This window comes from Bactrocera tryoni, chromosome 3 (genome assembly GCF_016617805.1).
Source record: "Bactrocera tryoni isolate S06 chromosome 3, CSIRO_BtryS06_freeze2, whole genome shotgun sequence".
In the NCBI taxonomy this organism is placed as follows: Eukaryota; Metazoa; Arthropoda; class Insecta; order Diptera; family Tephritidae; genus Bactrocera; species Bactrocera tryoni.
Genome location: NC_052501.1, coordinates 69,818,133 through 69,831,180, shown reverse-complemented (window position 1 = coordinate 69,831,180; position 13,048 = coordinate 69,818,133). Strand labels below are relative to the sequence as shown.

Here is a 13,048-nt window from a genome sequence, read left to right as displayed (position 1 = left end):
AGCATAGACGATAGAGTAAAGAAAGCAGCTTCTAAAGTAACTTGGCCAGATTACAGTGGCAATATTGAATTTAGTGACTCCTACTTTAATGAATCTATTTTAAATTTATTTGAAAAATATGTTCCGAAGTGTATTGTTACTCAAAAAATTAGTTCTAATAAATGGTGTTCGAAAGAATTATGTAAATTAAAAAATAGAAAATCTCGTGCTTTTAAACTTAAAAAAAAACTGGTTTATTTGCTGACTATTCAAAATATTCTAAATTGCGTCGACAATTTACTGAACTTAAAAAATATGTTATAATAATTATATAAATAAAGTAAAAAATAATATCATAAGTAATCCAACATTTTTTTATGCTTTCGTCAACTCCAAACGCAGGATTTCTTATTTTCCGTCCGCTATGAAAAAAAATAAGGTAACATTGTATGTATTTTGAAAATTATTTATTTATTCTTCCAAATCAATTTCATCACCTTCAAAGTAATCGCCTCCCGATGCAATGCACTTATGCCAACGGATTTTCCAATCTTCGAAACACTGGTTGTAGTCACTTTCCGGGAAGGCCTTCAGTTCCGTCTTCGCTGCGGCTTGAATCTCCTCTATCGTATAAAAACGGTGTCCCCGGAGCGGTATTTTGAGCTTGGTGAACACCCAGAAGTCGCAAGGCGCCAGATCAGGTGAATACGGTGGTTGTGGAACGATATGGGTTGAGTTTTTGGCGAAATTATCACGAATTACGAGGGCAGTATGGGATGGTGCATTATCGCGGTGTAAACACGAAGAATTGTCTTTCCACAATTCCGGCCTTTTTAGGCGGATAGCGTTACGCAAGCGACGCAAAACGACGTTCAAATAATATTCCTTGTTGACTGTTTGACCGGTTGGAAGGAATTCATAATGCACAACACCACGATAATCGAAGAAAACAGTCAACATGACCTTGATTTTTGAGCGACTTTGGCGCGATTTTTTTGGTCTCGGTTCTCTTTTGGCACGATATTCGCTCGATTGAAGGGTTGTTTCGGGGTCGTAAGCATAGATCCAAGCCTCACCGCCAGTTATAATGCGTTTCATGACACCCTGGTAGTCGGAAAGCATCGTTTCACACACTTCAACGTGACGCCTTTTTTCCAAAAAATTCAATGTTTTCGGTACCAGTCGAGATTTGCCGCGCTTGAGGCCCAAAACATCCTTCAAAATGGTATTGGCTGAGCCTTTCGATATGCCAACTTCATCATTGTTTTTCAACACCAAACCTTTGATTTGTTGAACGTGATCTTCGTCGATTGAGGTTGATGGTCGCCCTGGACGCTCTTCGTCTTCGACACGTTCACGGCCGGCTTGGAACTCACTATACCACTTGTTAACATTTTTTTTAAACATAGCCTCATCACTAAAGGCTTTCTGCACCATCCTCAACGTATCCGCAGCAGAAAATTGATTCCGTAAACAAAATTTAATGCAAATTCTTTGCCCAACAAATTTCGACATCGCCAAAAACGAAAAACTCACTTTTAGGAGCTCACAAAACGACACGTATCTCAAACACTAATGAATATTTTGACATGAAGTTTGACATAAATGTGACTGACAGTACTACCAACCTAAAAAAAAAATAATTCTCCATATCCTTCGACGCGCGCACTTTAAATTCAAATGCCACCTTATTTTTTGGGCACTTTGGTAAGTCTAGTATGTCTAGTGACAATCACAACATTTTTAATATGTTCGCTGAATTCTGTAGGTCCAATTACCCTCCAAAATCTCCAAAAAATATTCCGCAAGAGCAGAAGTTATGTCCGATTTCTGTCATTAATGCACCTACCATTTCCGAAGCAGAAGTCTTATATCAGTTGAATATGTTAGAACAATCATATAATTATGGCCCAGATATGATACATACCAACCCCTAATAAAACTACATAATTCATATGGAAAAATTCATTTATAATTCATTATAATTCCTAAGGTCATCTATTGAAAACTATAAGGGAATAGCAAAGTTGTCTGCAATATCTAAACTTTTTGAAGCAATTATAACAGACGACATAACCTTCCGGATCTCTCCACTAATTTCTTGTTCTCAGCACGGTTTTCGAAAAGGTAAATCTACAATAACTAATTTGCTTGAATTTGTATCACATGTATCAACGGGCCTTAGGAAGAATAAGAATACTGATGTTATATACACAGATTTTAGTAAAGCTTTTGATAAAGTAAACCATTCAATTCTTTTGAATAAACTGGGTCTTCTTGGTTTTCAACCAATATTTCTAAAATAAGTTGCTTCTTATCTTAGTAATAGAATTCAACAAGTCATATTTAACGATACTTTTTCTTCCATAATATATAGGAACGCCTGACTCAAGGCAGCATCTTGGTCCAATTCTGTGCTTGTTATTTATTAATGACATATCATCTGTTGTTAAGTTTTCAAAAGTTTTATTAAATGCTGACGATGTAAAATTTTTTAAAACTTATACTTCAAACAGCGAAAGATCTCAGTTGCAAACAGACTTAAACAACCTAGTTTCTCGGTGTGATAGAAATGACATGCCATTGAACCTTAAAAAATGTAAAACGATGTGCTTTTCACGTAGAGCTGTACACCCTACTTCATACGCAATACAAAACTTTAGGTTGGTGCAAATACGCAGTTTTGTTGATCTGGGAGTAACGATGGACCCCAAACTCAATTTTAATCTTCACGCATCTTCCACAGTTTATAAAGCTAAAGGCGCTTTTAGCTTTGCTAAACGTTGGTCTAAAGAATTTAGAGATCCGCTTACCACAAAAAATCTTTTTACATCTCTGGTGAGGCCTATATTAGAGTATGCTTTTGTGGTTTGGAACCCAAGTTACCAAGTCCATTCGGATAAGTTAGAGTCCGTTCAAAAACAATTTTTACTTTTTGCCTTAAATCATTTGCATTGGGATTCCAGTTTAAATCTTCCCCCTTACACTAACCGTTTAAAACTTATAAATCTCCTGACAGTCGCTAGTTGTAGGAAGTTGCTTGGTAAAATTTATGAATGGGTCAGTCTGTAGCCCAACTGTCTTCTCTGATATTAATTTTAACGTTCCCGCTCGCTCTGCCAGGCAGTTTAGACCCTTACTTTTAAAATTTTCTAGAACAAATTTTGAGTTAAACGAACCATTCCGCCGTATATGTCATGATTTCAATTCTCTTTCCAGCACATTTGATCTAACAGACTCACTCTTTACCATTAAAAAAGTTATTTTATCTACTCTTAACAAGTAACATTTAAAAATGATAAACTTTAATCTATGTAATTCTTAATTTTGGCTGTTGAAATTTTTTTTTTCTGTAGCTGAGCGGCTTAAGATCGCAACGCTTAAAACTTTCTTGCCTTTTATGACTCGGCTAATTCCGCTCGTTCGCGGATGCGCCCCTCGCGTCTGTTGGGCGGGAGGAGGATAATCGTTGGGTATTATTATTATTATCATTCTACACATCTAAGAATGGTTGATCCCAAATTGAGTTTAACGACTTCGGTAACTCATTGGCTCTACATAGCAGTTCCAAGGCCGATTCTGATATATGGCATTTGGTATAGTTAGTAGGCAATAATGGAAAAAACTCCATCAGTTGAGCTCTTGGAACAACGCATTATTTTACATTTGCTGCCGACAGACGTGTTCTGTAAACAACTGACAGCGAGGTCAACTCGTAGACTGAAGGAATCGTCCTATTAGTCGCCTGTAATAAGGGGCATTCTAAAATACTTACAACTTCCTCTTTCAACAATGGATTTTCGTAATGTTATAGAACTGAACTTAAATTCGGTCTTCAAAATTACCTTACCTTTCAGAGAAGAGTAGGCAGGGTCACAGGGATAAGCATCTATATAAGATTCTACCTATTTTCATCCTAAACCTGCAATGAATTTCAAGACATGGTGATATTCCTGGTACCTGTAAAGCAGAGGAGTATCTTGCAATTAGCTTCTAAAAAAAAGGGGAATTCATATGCCTCTGGCTCCTTGCCGATATTTAATCCACAAACATGTTATAAAAACAGTTGAGCTGCGGTGAAGTCTATCCCTATCTGACTCAACAAGCAAGCAAACGTTCTGAACGGAGTATGGACCACACATGTGTACTATTAAAATTCAAAAGGAATTCACAATGAAATTTGTAGTAGTGCTAACCGGTCACTGTCTCATAGGTAGCCATGCCAATATGTTAGACTAAGATTGTCGTACACTTATGATTGTAACAGCAGTCAGGAGGTAAAAGACGAGAAGGCTATAAAATATCTTCTATCTTTGTAAGAAAATAATCGAAACGAACAGTCGAGAATTTTTTTACGCTGTTTCGGAGGTTGCAAAGATTAACTTTTAGTATTGATGGATTTCTGCAGAAGCCCGGAGTGGTTCAGAGAGGAAACAATAAAGTGAGGAACTCTTAGTAAGTACCAGACTTAGGTGCGTCATCAGACAGCCACTCTACCGGTCGGAAAGAACCAAAGCCAACTTAACCTTCCAAAGGCATGAGTTGTGAAGCATTTACAAGCTTGAGGACAAAAAATATAGGCAGCCCTACCTTCGACTAACTAGAAGACATAACCGAAACTAAGATTAGCCGTCTCAACAAATTTTTGATAGGATCAATGCACTTTGTCGATTCGTAAGGAGTTTTCTATTATATAGGAGTTTTAGTTAACACAACGGACCGCGGTTCTAAGCTAACCAAGTGAGATCCTTTTCAGGATCCACCTCTTAACCTAACCTAACCTTATTAATTCTTATCTTATTAATATTATTAATATACTGAAACCTTTTCTCAATTTCACAGCTTGGATGAACTCAGACTGCTATGCCGCTGAGGAGCCCCAGGGTATACACAATATGACTACAATTATGACGAATATATTTGTGTTCTTGGATACGACGTGGCCGTATTATTTCGTCGCGGATTATGTTAAGTAAGAAAGTTTATATAATTTAAGTTATTTAGTTAAAAAAAGTAAGAATACTATTAGAAATCCATAATTAGAAATCCAGTACTCAATATTATTCGTTCTACGCGGGCCAAAAGCTTGATCCAAGCAGTTCTCTATAACTTTTTTCAACATCTCGGGAGTTATAGTGTTGCTTTCGGCACGAGTCTTGGTCTTGAGCTCCTTGTTAGTTCCAGATTTACTGGGGTAGACCTCATATTTCAGACAGTCCCACATAGAAATAGTTGAATTTCACAAAATATACGCTCAAATTAACTCTCCAATTCTTCATTCACAGTTTCGTGCTCCAGCGGCTCAATATAAATCCCTACGCCAGCGCTGTCACACTGCTTTCCGCCGCGGATGCTACAATAATGGTCAACACCACGCATTATATGTCGGAGGTCTACGAGAACTGGAACATCACAACGCATTCTTGGTGTAAGTAGCTAAGCCCTTGCGCCAAACCAAGTACCTAAAGCACAACTTTTGCTTTACTTTCAGATAAGCCTGGTTTCAGCCTACCACAGATACTCAATACCGCCGCCGAATTAGCGCAAAATATAATGGACGTCGATCGCAATACCTCTTCATTGGGTGGGCGTTCGCTCATCGCATTGCTCATTCCCAGCCCGATAGCCTATGTGCCCGACTGGGATATGAACTATGCATTAAACTTCCTACAAAAGCTCAACTACACAGTGCCCGACCTACATTTTCTCTACTATGGCGGCGGTGCGTTAATACGCTTCAAAGATCTGGTGCCCAATCCTCATGACGACATCTTTCCACTCGGCGAGGAATACGGCGTTTGGACGGCAGGAACACCGGTAGTACGACGCATACGTGAAAGTCAGTGATCTACAAGCATTCCTTAATTACTATATACGATAAATCTCCGTTTTCTCCACAGTTCCACGACGCTTAGTTAATCCACGTTGTGGCGCCGCTATGTACGCCAATACGGCAGGTGCCAATGAAATGGTACAATATGTGCGTGCTGGTGCCATCAATTTCTACCGCATTATGCCGAATTATTTCTTCGGTTCGACGAGTTTGCGTTATCTACGCATCACACCTCAAAGTCCGGCTTCGTTTATTGTCTGCAGTTCGCGTACGATCCCTTTGCCTTATCGTAAGGATGGTGCGGATCAGCCGGAACAAGGCTGTGGCCAGACGGCTGCCACCAATGGTTACTCGCTGGACTTGAGCGAACTCTGTGTGGGTTATACGCAAATCGAGGATTGTCCGCCGCTGTATGTTTCCGTGCAGGCCCAACAGTTTATCAGCAGCAATGAGTTGTCCTGCACAAATCCGGCTTGCGAGTTGCCCAATGCAGCGCAGTTTCTCATTTATGTCAACTATTTAGTCTGCAACACAGCCACGAAGCTGGGACTGACGTCAGTGTTTACAGTTATTTTAAGCATAATTTTTGTATATTTTTGAAGTCACGCTCGAATAAAAAGAATCCAAACATATTAATGTAGTTACTGCCAATAAGAACTCGGTGTTACTAAAACATTCGCTGAAGTACAAAAGTCTTCGACTGAGCTGACAGCGACAGCCCACACTGAACCGATTTTATTAGAGGTTAATTTGAAAGCAAGGTTTTCTAATAAGAACGGACAATTAAAATAAGTCCATATTACAGCAGTTTGCAAGCACACACTAGGACTCGGCCAAACCTCTAGTTTAAATGTGGGCACTAACACGTGTCAAACTGTCATCCAAAATCTATATGTTATAGTAAACCGATTTGAAAAATTTTTTTTTGAGATCCTTTATCGAGTTTCGAGGGAATGCTAAAACCTTGGCAAATAAAAAAATTCTATAGTGGTCCGATTGTCTCGACACGTGAGCAGCTTCTTGGAGAGAAAAGGGCGTGTGTAAAACTTTATCTGGGCATCTGAGAGACTACTTTGAGTATATACAGACGAAAAGGCAGACAGACGCGGCTAAACGGACTCAGCTGGTAACAGTGATCACTTAAAGGGACTTCGACGTTTTCTTCTAGGTGTTCCAGAACTTCGTGCGAAACTTGATACAGCCTGCCAGAAGTATAAAGAAATATTATAACAATTTCTAACACTGCGCGCTGTAGAAGAGTCGATGTAAACTATTTGCATCTAGATGTCGCCTTTCTTAACGGTAAATTAGTACCGTACCTCCCATACAATGACTAGATGGCGCTGGATAAGTTCATCAAAGTATTCGAAAATAAGCTTCCTTGCTATAACCCAATAGATGGCGCTGCCAATGAAAATGCGTCATTTTTCGTTTGGTTCGTTGTTCATAGATGGCGCAAAATCACTTAGTTATTTTTAACCATGGTTGGGAACAGCTGTCCAATGCAATATATCCATGGATTTGAAGTATTTTTGCTAATACTACCCTCTCAATGGCGCTAAAAGTCATGCCTTCTGAGCTACAAACTTTACGGCGGGCAAGGAGACTTTGCTGTTATGGGCTTAGTTACTAGAAGAGCGGAGAAGAAAAAATGGCTTACGTCTAACGGTCTACATTATCAATTCTGATAGGCTGGAACAAGTCGGCAGAAAACAAACTCTGTTGGAGGCGGAAGAGGAAAGAAGTTGTAGAAGAAGAAGTTAATAAACTTTTTATGATGGCAAGCCTCAGTCATTCGAGAAACTACGAAATTTCATGACTAAAGATCAGTTTTGCATTTCAATATCACTTCCAGCTAAATTTACTTTAGAAATGAAAAGACAGCTATCTTGCAAATTTCAAAGCAATTGGGAACTTCATCATGTCCAGTAAATTCACCACATCTGGTTTGAATTAGAGTTAGTTTGAGATAGTATATACTATATACAAATCGGCCTTCTACAGGAAATAGACGTGGTTATAGCTCCAAAGCATCCATTTTGAAATCGTTAAAAAGTGAGTCATGAAACTATTGTGAACTAATTTCCATCCAGCGAGCCATCGATCATACATAATATACGTAACCATTAGCTGGCAGCTGGGAGTGATGTTCGGAAGAAGCTTGAAACCACAAAAATGCAATCTTCGCACATAAAAGAAAGAGTTCGTTGCGAAAAAGCTATGGATCCGCTGGTATAGGACTCTGCACCATTTGGGTATGAAATACATAGCTCTGTACAATGTGGGAACCGCCCGAGCTCACTTTTAACCGAAAGCAACGTCGAGTTCATGATTCGGAGCAGTGTTTGGAGATGTTCAAGCGTAATAAACCCGCGGTTTTGAGTCAATATGTGACAGTGGATGAAACATGGCTCTATCATTTCACACGAAAGTTCAATCGAAAGTCATCCGAATGGACTGCACAGCTTTGAACCCACTCCAAAGCGTGGAAAAACGCAACAGTAGGCTGGTAAGATTATGGCATCTAGCTTGTAAAAGAACAATAGCGACTATTACATAGGATTTGAAGGACGAAATCACCGAAAAAACGAACAGTGAACATGGCGGCAAGAATACATGATTTGGCTTCGAATTGCTTCCGCATACTCAAGATCTGGCCTCCAGCAACTACGCATTTATTATTGTATGAGAGTGTATACGAAGACCGTGGAGAGTCGATTCAACGCCGTTTGCAGCCACTCAGACGGACGTATGGTACGACTTGACGCATTTTACGTCGAGATCTTGTATTGAAGGCATAAAAAACACAGCTTATGCAAGAGCTAAAGCCGCTCGACCTTCCCAAGCGACATCGCTTCGCTATATGGGCTCTTGAGAAGTTCCAAGAAGTTTCGACGTTTTCGAACCAAATTTTTTTCAGCGATCAGGACCATTTCTGGCCTATTGGATATATTAACAAGCAAAATGACCGCATTTGTGACGAAGAGCAACCTGAAGAGATGCAAGAGCTGCCATTTCATTCAGAAAAAAAAACGGCTTGGTTTGGTTTGTGGACCGGTGAATACATCGGTTCATATTTCTTAAGAAATGAGGATAGTAAGAACGTAACCGTCAATAGCGACCCTTATCGCGCCATGATGACCGACTATTTAATGACTGAAATGGAAGCTCGTGATCTCGACGTCATTTGGTTTCAACAAAACGGTGGCACTTTCCACACATCGCATCAATTAATGAATTCATTGAGAAAACACTTCGGTGAGCAGATAATTACACATTTTGGAACGGTTGATTGACCACTAAGAACGTGTGATGTCACATCGTTAAACTTTTTCTTGTGAGGATAAGTAAAGTCTAAAGTATAGGTGGACAATCTCGCTCCGATTCAAGCCTTGTAGCAAAACATCACTCATGCCATTCGCCAGTTACCAGTCGAAATGCTCGAACGAGTCATCGAAAATTGGACTCAACGAATGGACCATCTGAGACGTAGCCGCGGCGAGATTTGAAAAGAATAATTTTCGAAAAGTAAATGCAAAGAATGTTCTTTCGAATGATAATAAACACTTTGCCATTTCTTTAAAAAAGGTAGGAATCTCGAAATAGATCACCCTTCAGAACACACAGCTGTCATACTAAGTGACCGCTCAAAGTCCTTGTAAGATGTTTTATATTGTTTTGGTTTTTCAATTTGAGATAGTTTTGAGTAGAAAATCCCTCTCACCGCCTGATACCGGTTTTCAGAGGTCCTTTTGGGAACGGACAAGATCAAAGGATGCCAAAATGTTTCTAATGAATCGCAGGCTTTTAGAGTACTCCTCAACTTAACACCTCAACTGGCGAATAAAGCCAATAAGCGGCATTGGCTGGAGTCCAACCATAAAAAAACCGAGAACTTCATCGAGAGAATTAATTTCCTCAATAACAATTCGGTGCCTACAAGCTTTCGCCAAAGCACGGAAAACTTGTCAGGCAGAACGGATTGCTCTTGGCATTTGTATATACATATGTATGTACCTATGCTTATAAGTATGTGTGTATGTATGTATGTAATGTTGCATACTAATGCAACGAAACAATTAAAAATTATTTATCGATTTGTTAAATGCACAAAAATAAATTCTCTGGCATTTGTTATTGTTATTGTTTTGACTATTATTGTTGGCCTTGTTGCTGCAAGCGCCCGGTGGCAACACAAACAAATACAAGGCAACCAGGCATATGTAACGGTATTATTACATGTACATATGTATGTGTGTGTGTGTTTGTGAAAATTGCGCGCAGACAGTTTGGGGTTGAGAAAGCGGCTGGCAAAACCTAGAAACTGGCGCTCACTCTCTCAACTGCATGGACATACATACATACATACATACAGAAATATTATACTCACATATACACAATAACACTCATGCAATTAAAGGCTGGTGTTTGCCATACTTAGCGAGCACTTGGCGGTGTGGAGACGCGCTGCCAACTAAATACGAATTTAACGGTAAAAGGCTGGCGAGCTTTTGCAGCAGGAGCTGGGGTGCATTGTAGGTGACGCCACAAGGTTTGAGCGCGGCTACAAGTATGCGGCTAGGCGCTGCCAGCAATGCATTGGTGTATATGTGTATATGTATGTGTACATATGTCAGTGTATATGTGTATATGTGTCTATGTGTATGCATGTCTCTGTGTTTGTCTATTGGCCCATCAGTGCATTAGGCGTTTGCGCCCTACGCCCAGCCAAATGTGTGCGAGAGCATGTGAGAGCGCCTTAAAATAGAGAGAGAGTGAGCGCCATCCATTGCAGGCAGGCAGTAAAACCGTTACAAACTTACCGTTACCCTGCGACAATCGCAATTATTATTCAATTGGCATTTGATGACAACACTCGGGATAACGGGACGGCTGGCTACAGCAACAGCAGCCGACGTCTAACAGCAGTTAGAGCAACAACACAAAACACAACAACAACGTGCAACAAGCCGCAGCAAAACTTTACGCAGTCGCCCACAGTGTGTGTGGGCGTTGGGCGACCAAACACTAGGTGCTTGCTCGACAAATCGCCCAAACTCGTACTCATCCTCATCGGCTGCGCGTGAGTGAGTGCCGCCGACTACGGGCTACACTGCCTGGCCGACAGGCGCTTGTGACGACGTTGTGTTGCCCATATTTGCTATGACAGTGTGTGTTGTGGCGGCCAACAGCCAGCAGCTGGCTGTAGCAACAGCAAAAGCTAAGCAAAAGCGTTAAGAGCGGCGTGTGCCACAAACGGATTTTCCATAGGTAGTCGAGCAGACGCCATTTTTTACTCGCCACACTTGCTTGTAGTAGTATTCGTGTTCGTGTTAGTATATATAAACATATGTGTGTGCATGTGTGGTTATAAGGAAAAATATATATTTTATTAACGGCAGTGGTGTAGAGTCGAGTCGGCAGCGCCTCGGCGGCGCTCAAAAGGAGGAACACACGGCACAATGCGGAACACTTACTTTGGTTTTGGTAGTGTAATGGCAAAAGTGACGGGTAACGGTAACGGCGTCGGAGTCCGCAATAATAACGGAGTCTGAGTGCGAGTCTCGAAGTGAGACGCTAACGGTGTTGTGTGTGCCCATACAAACGCTTAACGCTTGGGCCAAGTGTGAGAAAAAAATTTTGTGCTGCAAAAAAGAAAGCAGGAAACGAAAAAAATCTGTAGTAAAAATACTGAGTCAAAGAAACGACATACGGCATTGGGTGGCGACGGCACACAAAGCTGCCTGGCGTGTGGCATAAGCCGCCGTATGCGCCCGAAACACTTGTAAATAAAGTTACTCTGCTGTTGTGTCTACGAAATTTTATTTTATTTATATTTTTTGTTTAATTTTTTAGTTATTTATTGCGTCAAAGCTGCTTGAAATCAATTTCTGAAGCGCTTACGTGTACGCCAGCAAGCGCATAGCGGTCAAAATAGCGAGTGTGTAAAATTTTGCAGGCGCGTGGCAAGGACGACAGCAGCGAAAATGTCTTTGGCGATGTTGGTGAGTAGCAAAAATATGCGCTTAATTAATTTTAATTTAAGTAATTAATGCAAATGAAAATTTTAAGCCACTGGCGCGCATCAAACATGGCATTTATGTATGTATGTACATATATTTAAAATATTTAAGCATTTACTTTGGTATACATACATATGTATGTATATAATTAACTGCTTACTGTTAAATGTACGTACATATGTAGCTCTGTCTTAATCCGACAAAAATTTTAAAATCAAATGATACAAACATTTTTATTGATTTTTCGCCAATGAAAAACTCCACTGCTCTTGGCCAACTATGGCTGCAATATTGAATCGTCGTCAAATCGACTAGCCAGCCGACTAAACGCTGCGCAGCCATGCTCTGCATATAGCTCATACTCAACAGCATTTCTATGGATTTTTGCCACTAAATACCACACAGAAACACACACACAAACATATATAGTAAAAATACATATTAACATACACTACTGCTGTGCAATGACACAACAAACCGTTATTTGCATTAGGGTTGCAAATAGAAAGCAATTTAATTAACATTTTAATTAAAATTGTTTTAATTTTTTTTTTAACATTAATTTGAATTAACATTGGCACTTAATTTTTCGAAATTATTTAATTAGCATTTAAATTAATTTTTTAAATTAACATTTTAATTAAAATTGTTTTAATTCCTTTAAGTACTGGTAATTTTAATTAAAAATTTAAATTAATTTTTCATAATTTTTTAATTAACATTTAAATTAATTTTGAATTAAAATTTAAATTAATTTTAGATAACTTTTTAATAAACATTCAAATTTATTTTTTAATTAGCATTTAAATTAATTTTTTAAATTAACATTTTAATTAAATTTGTTTTAATTTCTTTAAGTACTTGTAATTTTAATTTTAATTAAAATTTTAAATAAATTTTTGATAATTTTTTATTTAACATTTAAATAAATTTTTAATTAAAATTGAAATTAAGTTTAGATAACTTTTTAATAAAAATTTAAATCTATTTTTTTAATTAGCATTTAAATTAATCTTTTCTAACTAAAATTTTTATTTAAATTGTTTTTTTTTATATCTTTAATTTAACCTTTAAACATTTTATTTTAATATTTTGGTTAAAATTGTTGTATGTTTTTAATATTTTTAATTTCATAAATTTTTAATTAACATTTAAATCAATTTGTTTAATAAATAAATTAAATATTATTGTTTTATTTTTTTAATATTTTTAA

At 38.4% G+C, this 13,048-nt stretch overlaps 2 protein-coding genes across 3 annotated transcripts in view; both read left to right on the top strand.

Annotated features, from left to right (window-relative positions):
- The first annotated feature begins 3,486 nt into the window (after positions 1-3,486).
- Positions 3,487-13,048, top strand: part of LOC120770749 — a 16,809-nt gene continuing 7,247 nt past the window's right edge. The window contains exons 1-5 of the mRNA XM_040098336.1: positions 3,487-3,580; positions 4,822-4,951; positions 5,265-5,407; positions 5,471-5,818; positions 5,880-6,366. Coding sequence (XP_039954270.1) covers positions 3,487-3,580; positions 4,822-4,951; positions 5,265-5,407; positions 5,471-5,818; positions 5,880-6,366 — 1,202 coding nt within the window. The remainder of the gene's footprint in view (positions 3,581-4,821; positions 4,952-5,264; positions 5,408-5,470; positions 5,819-5,879; positions 6,367-13,048) is intronic.
- LOC120770968 (protein charlatan) overlaps positions 11,341-13,048 on the top strand; it is a 55,755-nt gene continuing 54,047 nt past the window's right edge. The window contains exons 1-2 of one of the 2 annotated variants that reach the window (XM_040098702.1): positions 11,341-11,597; positions 11,669-11,817. The gene's annotated coding sequence lies outside the window, so the exon portion shown is untranslated. Of the gene's footprint in view, positions 11,818-13,048 lie in introns of both variants that reach the window. The other variant, XM_040098700.1, reaches the window with a different exon arrangement.